Source organism: Zerene cesonia, chromosome 17, assembly GCF_012273895.1.
Source record: "Zerene cesonia ecotype Mississippi chromosome 17, Zerene_cesonia_1.1, whole genome shotgun sequence".
Taxonomy (NCBI): Eukaryota; Metazoa; Arthropoda; class Insecta; order Lepidoptera; family Pieridae; genus Zerene; species Zerene cesonia.
The window spans coordinates 4,035,265-4,049,679 of NC_052118.1; the positions used below are offsets into that span (position 1 = coordinate 4,035,265).

General features: G+C 33.7%; 1 protein-coding gene across 3 annotated transcripts in view; it reads left to right on the plus strand.

Moving 5' to 3' along the window:
• LOC119833555 (LIM domain only protein 3) overlaps positions 1 to 14,415 on the plus strand; it is a 41,988-nt gene that overhangs the window by 21,119 nt on the left and 6,454 nt on the right. For 2 of the 3 annotated variants that reach the window (XM_038357613.1, XM_038357616.1), the window contains exons 2-3: positions 13,541 to 13,693; positions 14,011 to 14,183. In XM_038357613.1, the coding sequence (XP_038213541.1) occupies positions 13,541 to 13,693; positions 14,011 to 14,183 (326 nt within the window). Of the gene's footprint in view, positions 1 to 6,893; positions 7,031 to 13,540; positions 13,694 to 14,010; positions 14,184 to 14,415 lie in introns of those variants that run through there. The other variant, XM_038357614.1, reaches the window with a different exon arrangement.

A 14,415-nucleotide genomic window follows, 5' to 3' on the forward strand; every position in this document is an offset into this window, starting at 1 on the left:
ATTTGATTTAATAATCTTTATGTCATAATCTGACATTGATTTCTTTGCATTTGAAATGAAAAGAGTGACTCGGAGCGGAGTTGCACGAGCGTAAAATTAATACGATTGTTGCAAGTGTGTTGAATTTATTGCGAGTGGCAACCCGAGGGCATAATGCATGGATTAGAACTGGCCATATTCTATCACTCGTAAGTGATATTGGCTTCATTCGGGTCAAGTGGCTCGTGACATTCGTCCTTTGGGTATATTATGTTGTATAATATTTGAAGCTGGTATTGTAATAGATAAATGCGTTTTAAAATTAGAATACATCGAAGCGTTGATAAAGCTCTAAGTCGACTTTGTATTATTGCGATGAGCATATGTATTGTACATTTCTATATTTAAATAATAAAATTGTTATCATTCATAGAAGCTTATCGTCACGGGTGGCCGAGTTGTTAGACTTTGCCCCAGATCAATTATTACCATTCTTTAAAAAATTCTAATTTGTAAAGCAATTGAATGTTATAAAACACAGGTGATAAAAATATAATGTGAAATGTAGTTCTATATCAATTAAAAATAATATAATAGAGGTATCAACAAAAATATGAATGATTGGAAAACATGAATTCCTGAACGTAAATCAAATTCTTATATTAAAAACTTTAATATAACATTTAACCTACTATCTCCGAAAGCTATTAAAATCTCACGCAATTTATAGTTTAAAACAAAAGTAGCCTCTTAGCATTTGTTGGCATGAAACTAATTTAAATACAACATAACAAGCTAAAATTACGATTCTAAAGCCCGAGGGGTCAAAAGTCGTGCATACAATAGATGCATTGCGATCCAATTAAAATTAATTAGCTTCAGAAAACAGTACTGGCAAAGCAACAAATCGATGAAAGATACAACTTCGGATAGAAGGTTCCGTGGATAAGGACACGAGTTGCATTGTTATATAAATATAAATCTAAATAAATTTTAATAGAGTTGCAATTTGTACGGATGTCAGACACCTTTTTGCTTCAATTTGCTCATTTGTACTATTGATCATTGAGAGCCTGTGAGTAGGTCAATAATAATACTTTATTTATTATGTGGTAAGCTTAAGACAATTAATGAAATACATTCATGAACGTCATTACTTAAGATTTTTTTATAAGTATAGTAAGTAGGTAATGCATTATTATTTAAAATAATGGTAAAATAGTGGTTATGTTAACAAATACGTACGTAGACAGCTGGACAACTGGAATGACATATAGGCAACTTTTTATCTCGATATTTCTACGGGATACGGACTTACGCGGGTAAAACCGCGGGGCGCAGCTAGTAGTACATACGTCTAGCATTTGTAAAACATAAATAATCTATTACAACCCTAGTTTAATTAAATTAGAAGTAAAATTTTAATATCCGCTTTAATTATCTTTATGTTCATGACCGATGTTTACTTGCGAGCACTAATTAGGCGTTGCGTGACACGTGGCGTTTTCAAACAAGAACAATATGTATGATGTATGTTCTCATCGATGTCTTGAAATTGGGCCGCTTATAAAATAACGGTTATTTTCGTTGTCAATTTATCATTGTACTGGGCGGGAGACGTTAATCATAAGTGGAGTGATTGCCAAAACCCGTGCTCTAGTGTGATTTATGATATTAGTATGTTAATTACGATGTACTGGGTGTCGCTCAGGTCACGCCTAATTGACAATCTTTATGAGCTTTGTCACGCTCAAGGTCGTCACTTGGGAAAGCGTCTCTCTTTAAGATCGGGCTACATATTTCAGTGGTTCAATTAAAATATATTATTCAATTAATATTATTATATTTGAAATATCTCAACAGTCAGAACCATACTCAAAGAGATCAAAAGATTGTATTTGTATAGTCAAAATTGCATTCGTAAATGAAATTTATACGTCTGTATAAAATGATTACGGACATTCTAAATGTGGCATACGTGTTATAAACTTTTCAGGTGTTATAACGTATAAAAATCCCGGCAATTCAATTAGCTGGAAAGCCTGAAGGGTGCGGAGGGCAGGGCCTAATAAACATAATATAAATAATCTGTGGCGATAAATCTGCAGCGCTTTATGGCAGGAGTGGGTTGTCACTCTGCCTAATTAGCGCTAGTGCTGCTGCCTTATACACCTTAAGCGCTTCGAGCGCTTTCGAGAGCCCTTTTAAAGATAATAGATTACTCGTTGGCATGCTATAATTATAATTTCATAATAACAATTTCGTCTTTGTTACATGAACCTTAAAATTACAACCTACAGTTACAGTTTATTTAAGTATGTACAATTGTAAAATATCAAACCTTTAAATATCGGCATTATCTTTGAGACTGTTTTGTTTGTTTTCACGCGTGTTATTAATATGTACAAAATGATCTCATCAGATAGCTCCTAAATAATAATGGACTAACAAATCATGATCCAGTATGAAGCGCTGCAAGCGGTTAAGTTGTGACATTCCCTCAAAGCACTCTTCATCAGGCTTAGTTAATTATGAGGACATATCAGTTTTATTATAATTACTCATTTTAATATAGCTGCGCCTAACGCGTGTCGTGTGTCGAGCTACAATTCGTGGCTATGCAGCGCTCCGTAATTGAATTCCTGTGCGCCGTTTAGCATTTTAATTTGAAACTTTGTTTCACCTCTGCTCGTGTCGTATTGTCGATGTTAACAATTACTGTAATGATGGATATTAGAGTCATATCTATATATAAATGGACACATTACGTGCAAAAGACTGTTCTTTTGGGTTATGATTTTAGCTTTCAGAACGACGTGAATCGTCACGATTAAACCATGTATAGTATTATAATCTCGGCTATATTGTGAGACTATTTCTAGTTGTTAAATTTCAACTAAATTCATCTGGGAGAAAAACACATGCGGTAACTAAATACACACATGCGCCACTAATGAACAATTATTTGGAATAAAGTTATGTTCTAAACTAATCGTGATTAAAATTAAATCTGTGAGTCAATACTGTACACTTAATTTGTTTTATCAAATAGATCTCACTATGTAACTAATTCAGGCATATTTCTGTCTGCTCGGCTAAAATTGCTATACTTATGAATTATTTGAAAAATTTTATAACGTATCCGTGATATTTGATAACAGTAGAATAAAAAAACGTAAATACAGGGATAATGCTAGCGGGCCGCGACGCAGGTGTTACATATAGTGCTAGTTGAAATTCCCTCTCATCCGGTATCACATGCATGCACCATTACCTCCATAATTTAATTAGTTTCAAGTGATCATTTCATTAATAGAGGCGATATTTGGCGAGCGCTCTCGTACGCTCGCGGCTTTGTCAATTTTAATTAATACCCGATAGGTGGACCGAAATGTTGAAATTCTTCTTTAATGGCTCGAGATTTCTAATAATTTAATTAAAGAGAGAGTTAATAAGCGAGCCAGTCCTAATGGTATTCCTGTAACGCGCCGGTATTTGCGCTCTATACTAGGTTATGTATAGACTTATTTTATTATTGCAACGCTAAATTACCTGCTGAATAGTTATATGGTATATTTTTTGAGACATTTTTTTTATTTTTAACAAAGAAGGTTAACAATGACGTCACACTAAGTATCGGGACGATGTTTAATATGTATGCAACTTAGAACCGTCAAGATAATGTCTATACAATTGCCTGATTATTGGCTTACTAACTCAAAATGAATGCCGTTTTCCGCTTGAACAAAATGACATATAATCGGTGTCCCTTTTCAAATAGAATGTCAAGCAAATTATAGCGCATTGCATAATGTTAGTAGACAGTAAGTGTGCACAGGGCCGGCATAACACTGTTCGACTAGGAGCGCGCTTCTCGTATGTTTGTATTTTGTATTAGATATTATGAATTATAAGTATAAACTTCCCTTATAGCAACCGACAGAAGAATATATATAAAAAACCTATTATTGTCGCGACAAAACCTCTTTGTTAGTTTGCATTCCAAAATAAATATGTATTATTCATATACAGATACTTTTCGTATACGAGTAAAACTGTTATATATGCCAATAACTACTGGTTCATTTAAATCTGTCTCTTTAATTCATCACTCGACGTAATTAATCGTTTATGTGCAATTCAATAACGTAATATATTGGATAATAAATCACTTATAAATACTCGATAATTGCTCAATACGCATATGTCGAAATTTATGTAAAACCTTTTACCTTATATAACCTTTTTTATAAATTATATATGGTTTTAATTTCCTACGACTCAATTTTCCTTCCTGTACCGTATTGTAGGTACGTTATTATAATGTGTAAGGTTAGTAATACAGAATCATAATATTTATAACATTGAAGGCATCAGGGGGAAACCACAGCAAATTTATATGTATATGTATTTTCCTTTCGGTAATGTTATAATGAGCAAATGCTGCAGTGTAGAACCACTGAATATATATTTATACACATGAATATATATTACATAATGCAATTACTATTGAACAATGATTCGACAAGACAAGAAATTATTATTTGTCACCTCAATTTTTTTTATAAGATATCACAGCATCGTAATAGTATTGTATCATAAAAAAAGATAATTTTAATTATTAAACAAACCTTCTCAAAAGTCGCCTTAAAAATCCAAGGATCACCCGTTCTTAGATTCAACAACGTGCTAAATGTAAACAGATAATATGATAGATGGCTGCAGATTAAAGATAATAGTCGGATATAACTAACTCTTTACGTCGGTAATACGTCTAGCGGTCCCGACTCGATCTTCAAAGGAAGCTTCGTGCAAACATTGGATAATAAAATATGCTAATATTTTAGTTTCCTGTCCTCAACGGATACTTTGAGGTGCAATTAAGCTTCTAACGCAATAAGCGTGTGTCAAAGAGCGTGGGAAATGGACGTAAGGTAATAGTTGTAAGTACATAACTGTCCTTTAAGGGAAAGCCGAATTCGTGATATGCGAACATATTGCATTCCCCGTTCTGTTATCCCATTATAATATTTTTATAGAACAAAATAAATTACTTGTACAATGCTGGTACGATCAAGAAATGGACCTTTACGTACTCTGCGTAGCGAGGATTGCTTGAATTTTTTTAGGCCTTTTACTGAGGTTAGCAAACTTTCGGAAATGGGTATCTTGGAAATATTGTAATTGGCAAAATGACAAATATGTTAAATAACTTGAATGAAGTATTATCTAATTTTTATATGAATTTCAAATGCTAGTAACGTAACTCTTACTAATTTAATAGTACTAAGTTCGTAAGTAGTTTGTAATGTAAAACAATATATTATGTCATTATGTATTTCATCTTAATGTTTTTTTAAAAAGTGTTTCACTCCTACAAATTAGTGCAATAATTGGCCCCCTACTACAGATATTAGTTTTAAGTATTGTACGCTATCAAATATGTCAATTTGCGTATCAAAGTGATTCGTCATTACCGGTCTGGAGCTCAGATAAATTGGAATTAGTTATGCGATCGGCCACTAGAGGTCGCGGCTTGAATTGAAAACGTGCACTACGCTTGTCAACGATTACATGCAATTAACTGATACGCTTTGATTCGTGAACTACGATTCTCGCGCTTCACTATCCTCCGTGAGGTTAAATTTATCACAGGATTCTAATAAATTGGCGATATTTTCGCTTAAATCTTTTAAATCTACAGCACTCTGTAATAGCCAAATATTAAAGTGCAATTTAAAAATAATAAAATCAAACTTAATCAAATAATTACGATGCTAGTCATAAAATATAAGTGTTATTTTGATGCTCGGTAGGAAAGTACGTATACATTTTCTATCTCGCACAGTACACATAAATATTATGAACAATTGAATTATTGTCTAGTTTATGTTTACTAATTGTTATCTTATATGCACTCCGTAATAAATTAGTCTCGTTGACATAATAATGGATTCGGCTGCAATTGTTTTAGTACCAGTAATACTTAGGGAGCAGATAAAAGCTACATGGAACCGAGTCGGTTGTTATTTCCCGATTTTATTCATATGTTTATGTTATAGATATGATATAATAGTAGTATAGGTGGTGACACTTAAATACACGACAAAAGCGTAGTGTAATACAATATTAAGAATGGAATTAAAGTATTTGATACATTAAATTAGCACACAATGAGAAGTGCAGAAGAATCGTAGTTTATTTTCGAGATTGCACACGTGCACATTGTAGAAAAAAGAGTAATATTATTTTTCAATTCCCATACAAAGGTGGTCGGTACGCGGCGGTAAATTGGTTGTATTGTCAATTTGGGCAGTGCGTGCCGGGGCGCAGATGAAATGTTTATTTTCAATTTCCGCCATTTTCCCGCCGTGGCAGCCGCAGGATTAGAATTTGAAACAACTACACTATCGATTATCACCTTCCACACCTATTTCACGGTCTATTATAAGCGGCAAAATTATATGTATTTCTTCACAATACCGCTTTCCCTATTCCCCATCATAATAGTATATTAAATAGTTTCATATTATAACATTTTTTCCAACAAAAATGTATGTCGTGTTCTACTTACAAATAATATATAATATATATAATATAATATGGATGTCTGGTTTATATAATCATGGAGGTTGGTACGATTTTATTGTAAAATAATTTTAAACGTATTTAAAGCTGTTAGGCTATTCCTTAACTATATTGGAAAATGTATCTTATTTGCTTATGAGATATTTCCAGCAAATAAAACAATAATAATATAATTATCCTTGTGTAACTAACAAACACGTAATTATAATTAATTTATGTAATGTCACTATAGTTTCAAATAATATACAGTGGGCTCATTAAGGAAACAAGCTATCGCAGGAAACCGGCCGATAGTCCACGTTCATTCATACTTCATTCAGTTTTCAAAAGGAGAGTGAATCGTAAACACGTGTTTTAATTATTTAAATAAACAAAGTGCAGTGTCATACCCACTTCTGTACAACGACGATATTATATACGAATGTCGTCTTTTGAAGTCTTTTCAAGTTGTTGAAACTAATATGTAAGATGTTTATATTTTTTTATCTCAATATCAGTTTTTAATTTTTATATTAAACTAGCTGCGCCCCGAGGTTTCACGCGCTTAAGTCTGTATCCCGTAGGAATAGCGGGATAAAAAGTTGCCTATGTGTTATTCCAGTTGTCCAGCTATCTACGTACCAAGTTTCATTGCAATCGGTTCAGTAGTTTTTGCGTGAAAGAGCAACAAACACATATTCTTATAAACTTTCGCATTCATAATATTAGTAGGATGTCAATAGTATAGCCGATTTCTATGGCAGTGATAATGAAAATACAACGTTGCGTCATTTGATATGTTAGAAAACTTTTAAATGTTATTTATAAGATGTGTGACTCATTGTTGTAAAAGTACATACCATGGTAGTGTAGAATTTGCTTGCAATACTTTCTATGTTCGTTTTATAATTTATTGATAAATACAAATAAATGGGAGAAAAGTAGATAAGAACAGACAAAAGGCAAAATCTCATTCATCATGAAAAAATTCGTGATATACTAAAAAAATATTTGTAAAAAATCAACAAAAGGCAATAACTAAATGTTAACAATGAGCCCGAAAGTGGCGTACTAAATAATAGTGTATTATACGTGTTTGTTTAAAATGACAATGGGCTTGAAAAAAATTAACATTGAGTAAACAACAGTGAAAAACTATTGCGCTATCATCAATATGCCACCAACCGCAATGTTAATAATAAACTTTTCATTAATTTAAGCACTACTACGCTATCATATTAAAAGAGGCGCGTAAATTATAATTAAATGAAATAGACGTCACTCGATGAGCCTCAAATGAATGAATGTAATTGAATGACTCCCACAAATAAAAGCAATTTTCTTACAGTCCAGCCCTCAGTTAATATCATTTAATTGATAGCTTTGGTTATATTTGATACGTTCGCATAATCCGTTTGCAATCTGAATTATTCAAAAATAATACGCCTACACATTTGGAGCAACCTGCGTTGTAATGCCTATTTATTAAAAGTACAACTTTCATTATAAATAAATCAAACGTTATTTTTGTTCAAACACGTACTTGCGGATATATCTCGCCTCGCTCTTCTAGAAACTAGTTACATTATTTGTTGGAATACTGCGAAAATAGCAATCCCATAAGAGATCATAAATAAAACATTGAATCCGATACCTCCCGATAGATTGTCTAAGCTAATAAATGTTTAATAAGAATTAGGTAAAAGTGGCACTCCTTGGATAGCGAGTGGGGATCTTCATTGTATTAGTAAGGGCTGCATAATGTCAGAATTGACACAAAGCCGAGGGCTCTAATAATACACCACTTTAATGGAAATATAGCTAATGAAATTCTAGCTTCTATCTTTATTACGTAGATTAATGGAAAAATAATAAATAGCTTCATATCTAATTTAGAAATTATGCATACAGAAAGTTGAAATCGAAGCCGTCCAGCTCGTCTTAACGATGCATTTATAAATAGGCATAATGAATCCCTTAGTAGAGCTATAATCTTAGTGGCACTTATCTCGAAAACAATTTATTAGATTAGTTCTGCCAGAAAAACTCGTTCTATTATAGATAGATTTACATCTCGATTGAATTTTAATTGAGGTAACGAGCGAGTGCACTCCAATAATGGAGTAAGTTAATTATAAAAGGCAATTGATTTAAAAGGAGTGGTGTCGTGGTCGCGGTATGAGTAACAGAAAAAGTTTTCAATTTCACTAAAAGGGACTGGTTTGTGTCTCAGAAGTCTCGTCTGGTTATCGGCTTGTAATGTATGAACTTACTCGCCGCGGCTTTATTTTATAACTCACTTCACGTAATAGGCCCCGAGTTGGTTTAATTCACTTTGCCCCTCGCCACGCGACTCGTTTTCTAATTTAGCTTTGCGCTCATCTTGTAAAACGTGCTAATCGAAGCAGTCGGGAGAAATCCAAGTTACACGCAGACAGTATGTGCGTTCCTATTTATCTCCATAAATTCGTCCATAAACATGCTCCATAAATTATCATGACGTCGATTTGGAACATTTTACAACTGCCATCAAAAGATTCTTTACGATCAATGGAGATGGTGACTGTAGTAAGTTTCATAATTAATTTGAGACGTTCATTTTATAATGTAATAAAATATCAGCAGTATCGGGAACATCTGATAGCTAAAGCATCCCTTCAGTTACGCGCACATTAAGTTAACATGCATTTTATCTTCCAGTAATCATAAAAGTTTACATTTCTCTCGCTTGTACCATATGCCATAAATAATAATGTAATAAAAAAGTTACCAATTTATTTATTGTATCAATTACACTAATAGATACCTAATATACACTCAAGTGATTAATACCCTGTCATTTTGCCCTTTTTTATTGGACATAATTAAAGCAAATGGAATACTTCAATATTCTTTTTCGTAGTGGTTAATTCGAGGATTAAAATTATTATTTTATAAAGAAATAATATAAAGTTAATATTGGTTTAAAATAATGTACATGAAAAGTTTAAAAATCCGGAGTAAGACATGTCCAATAGATAAAGTGATATCCGCCAGTTATAAAACAAACTTTATAGTTTTGTTTTTGGCAGTTTTGACACTGCTTCTATCTACTTATTTGTTCCTTCACTCGGATCTAACCGAGGTGGAAACTTCTAACTTCTGGAACTATCTACGTGAGTATCACTTACTTTAGTTGTCAGGGGATTTTGTTTATTGCATTTTCAAAACTATAATACTCCACAGTTTTCAACGTTACAGGACTAAGTAAAGATTGGAGATATATAAACAATGGTAACTGCGTAGTTTCAGTTGAATATACAATAATAAACGTTTACACTAAGATTTTACGGGATTGTCTCTATTGAGAGATAGCGCTTGCCGGGACGGTATTGTGTACTCCTTGAGGACGCCGGGTGACAGGAGACACCTGAAAACAATAAACACGAAATTGCCACAATAATCGGCCCTCATGATCAGCGAAACGACTGTCAGACAATGGGGCAGATTACGCGATAGGGGTTTAACCGAATAGCAGCTAACTTGATTATGCGGCCATCCGTGATTGTGTTTGAGCCTATTAATGTTTGAATTTCGTTATATTATTACGCTAGCCGGGCGCTGCCGGTAATCCAATATACGGGGTAAGGTATTAACGAATGCCATTCTCGATCGTATTAAATGCATATGACTAAGAACGTAGATAAAAGACAATGACTTGTAGAAAGTGTTCAAATTAAAAGAAAGTGTCATTCCTCATTTGTATGGTAATATGTAATGTTTTGATACACGTGTTGGCGTACAAACAATAATGTGTAGGAGAGGAAAAAGCGGATGTTGTGTCGAGACGGAGGGTGCGAAACGGAGCCTCGGCCGACACGCTCGGCCCATCGCTAGATTAAAGAACAACTTAAAGGAAAGCAATCTGCTAAATAAGTGCCACTCTACTCATTTTCATCTGAAGCATACTCTACATGTACTTTTTGATATTAGCTTATTTAGTGATATATTATTATTTTTAATTAATGAGTCTCAATTATCACAAACGATCGACCAATGAGGATGATATTATGTTAAAATAGTTTTATATGTAAAAAATATTTAATCAAAAATAAAATAAAAGGCGTGGCAGTATTTGGTGTCTAAAACAAATAAAAGGATTAGTATAAGTAGTTAAGCTTTACATACATAATCCGTATCTTCCCAGGTTAACAAAAAATATATGTGTAATGGATCATTTATTCACTTAGAATTTTTCAAAAGTCGACATTAGCGATATTACTACGGGCAACATAAAAATAACGTCGAGCACAGTTTAAGGTAATGGTAGTTGTTTGAATTATTTAGCTCGTCTCGTTACTCTCGCTATTTCCGCAGGTGTGGCAATCATATTGTTTCCGAGGGCCCCTCGGAACTCCCCCTCCTGGCGTCGTTTATTCTTTAATCTCGCTGATGAATTATGATTAGCGAAGTGCACTCAATCCTATTAGACTCGTCTCACAAATACACAAAACACTTCTATAGCCTTTTACTATTCACAAGCTCGCCCGTTCTGTCATCAATATTTATATCTCCCAATTGTAATTTTGAAAGTATTATTTATCAGACCGTAACATTTTACCTTAATGCAGTTAACTGCATTCGAAACGTGCATTAAAATTTTCCGAGAGCGAAACAAAAACCTTTATGACCCGTACAGCCGCGTAATAGCTCGCCGAGGGACCACAAACTCCGATTATCCAAACAGAGAGCTCCCAAAACGGCGTTGTGAAATTTTAACGTATAATTGATTATGAAGTTGGCCAGTAATGGGCGAAAATAGTTTCTAATTTGGAGTGTGGTGGTGGCGCGTAATTGGTCTCGGACCGCGTCTGTGTTAATCATTAATACTAGAGCGGACGATCCCGGCTCCCTGCTCTCGGTTCCCCGGTGGCCCGCGCAGCATCCTTCAATTTAGCCGCAGCTCAATGCATCGTTCGAATACTCCTACATTTCACGTAACAGAATTCGCCCGAATGACAGTGATGTGAAATCGAAGCAGTAGTTTTATTCTCTTTCACGGCAGCGAGTTAAATACTAATTCGTGCGTATTGACATTTGAAAGTCAATGGTAATGGAAGGCGTGAGCTTTTTTGTGCCTTATCTGGCCTGGCCGCGTTAGCTACGGGTTGTTTTCGAAGTGCCATGGCATGTCGCTGTCACTATACTCTTTGTAATTATTCACGACTGTTCTTTTGTCTATCTGCTTTTTATGTGTTTTATGTAGTGTGATTGTAATATTTGCATTGCATTTCACGATATTACTTGACTGCAATTTAACGAAAATGAAAACGTAATCAAATTCAATTGATTATTATGTAATTTGTAACAAAATACTTATTGAACTGCATAAGTGTACTTAAATTTTTAAATGCATTTTAATTTCAATTTAAGAAATGGATTTAATATCAATAACGTTTAATCTATTCTTCTATTAAATACAGATATATTCTATACATAATAAACGGAACAAAACTTTCTACACAGATTGCTTTAATTTATAAAATTGCCAATAGCCCTTTGTCCCATTTAAGCCCATAGTTACAATGCACAATACACCCGATTAACTGTACTGAGAAACAATCACACAATCATTGACACGATTTAAGTAAACGGGCATGGTTCCGTCCAATATCCGTGGCCATTATTTACGCCCGTCGATCCGTTCTCAAAAACATACAAAAATGGTAAGCTACGAACATTCGTCACGGACACACAATGCTTCATATTGTGTTGGCGGGTTCTTACCGCCTGCACTAGAAATGAAACAAGAATTACGTAACTATTCTATTGTTTAAAATGTTCGATTACTATTGCTATTAGATGATGACTTAATCATAAGCCGATTACAATATAATACTAAATAATCTATCATTAGCAAAAGTCATTTGTGACTATTTGAGGCGTAGGTATTATTATTGAAATTATAATCGTTGTCTTACCCTTCCTCTTGCTTAAACCGAATGCAAATTTGGTACAATAGTATGTTACGCGAGAAAGGGCAAAAATAATACTATATTATTTATTAGTTTTTATCCCAAAAATCTGACGCAAACGGGAACTATGCGGGGAATACTCTGGGACTACTTATCTTTTCTTTTGACTAGGTTCGCGTTGACGAAGCAGTGGGCGGAAAGCTAGTATAAATTTATGATATATAATCATATATAATAGTCAAAATTAGAGAGTTATGATGATTATAATAAATTATATAGGTAGTAATTAATGAGTAAATTTATTTTTACGAAATTAGTCACAAAGGTACATTAATCGTACTAATACACATATTATATAATACTTTACATCAGTTTAATGACTGAACAAGGTTACAGTTACGATACTAAATAAGGCGTATTAAGCAATTTTAAACAGAACACATGAAATCAAAATAGCAAGGGTTGTATTAATTAAATAAATACTTACTGCACCTGTGTCCAGTCGTTCGCCAAAATTTAATTGAAAAATGTTCGTATTTAAAGTGTTAATTAACCGTGACGGCAACCGTGCTTGACTTTATTGCTACGGGCCTGTTTTTTCATTGGACTGCTCTAAATTATAGTTTTTGCCATTTACCCGATACCTTTTAACTATTTTATTTATCTCGAAAATGATGATTTTTGTTTCACGATATAATTAATCGCTTGACTGGTTGCATTAATATTGAATTATTTGCTTTGGTATAACATTATAATTTATGATCTCTCATTAATCATGTATATTATATAAACGCCATTCACAAAACGTTTTGAATAATTTTTTGAATACTCGTAATAAGTGAAAATGATAAATATTAAATATGCAATCAATATTTATTATTCATATTTTTTATTTTTGTATTAGTTAACAATACCAACGCCAAAATTATATCCACCTTTCTTCCTAATAGATACAGTCTTCGTAGAAAACAAAGAGTTAATTGGTAATATAGTATAACGAAAGTCCATACAGCTTGTTTTCAATATTATTTATTTTACAGTCCGAAAGGCGGACGCCGCAGCAGTCGAGCGGCGGCAGTCCATCGCTGGGGAACCAGATTTACGCTATGGACGTGACGAAGGAAGCTCGCGCCTCGCCTCTGCCCACCGCACAGTCGGGCAGTGGGGCTTCGGCTCAACCACCGCAACCTCAGGTATAAATTCCCGCGACATCTTATGTCCTTTTTCAGGCAAATCATGGTTAAGGCGTGAAGAAGAAACAGACAGACAGACAGAGTTACTTTTTTTGCAACTTATTTATTGTTGTTCACTCCTATTGTATATAATTACCTGCCTTCAACGATACATGGACTATCTAGCAAAAAAACAAATTTTATTCGAACTAGCAGTTCTTGACGTAACAGTATGAAACAAACAAACTGTTCATATTGATAGTTACGTAGTTAAACTTTGACCTTTATTATGTATACTGTTTTTGTGTGCTTTCAAAGAATCTATTTCTTTTTAATAGATCTGTGCTGGGTGCAGTAAGGTGATAACAGAGAGATATCTGCTGAAAGCTTTGGATCAGCTGTGGCACGAAGACTGCCTCAAATGTGGGTGCTGCGACTGCAGGCTTGGAGAAGTCGGCCATACTCTATACACTCGGGCCAACCTTATTTTGTGCAAACGGGATTATTTAAGGTACAGCATACGAGTTATTTAAATGTGATAACATATTGATAAAGTTGTATTATTTTGAATTAGTTTTCTGAAAGTATAATGTATTTTTTTGCACCTTTACCAATGTGGATGACATCATGGCTAGGTGATTAAAAAATTTGTAAATTATAGATAAGACCAACACCTAGATATTAATATTTTAGTTTGTTTGAATTTGGTTTGAATTAAATATTGTAGAGAATATTACAACTAA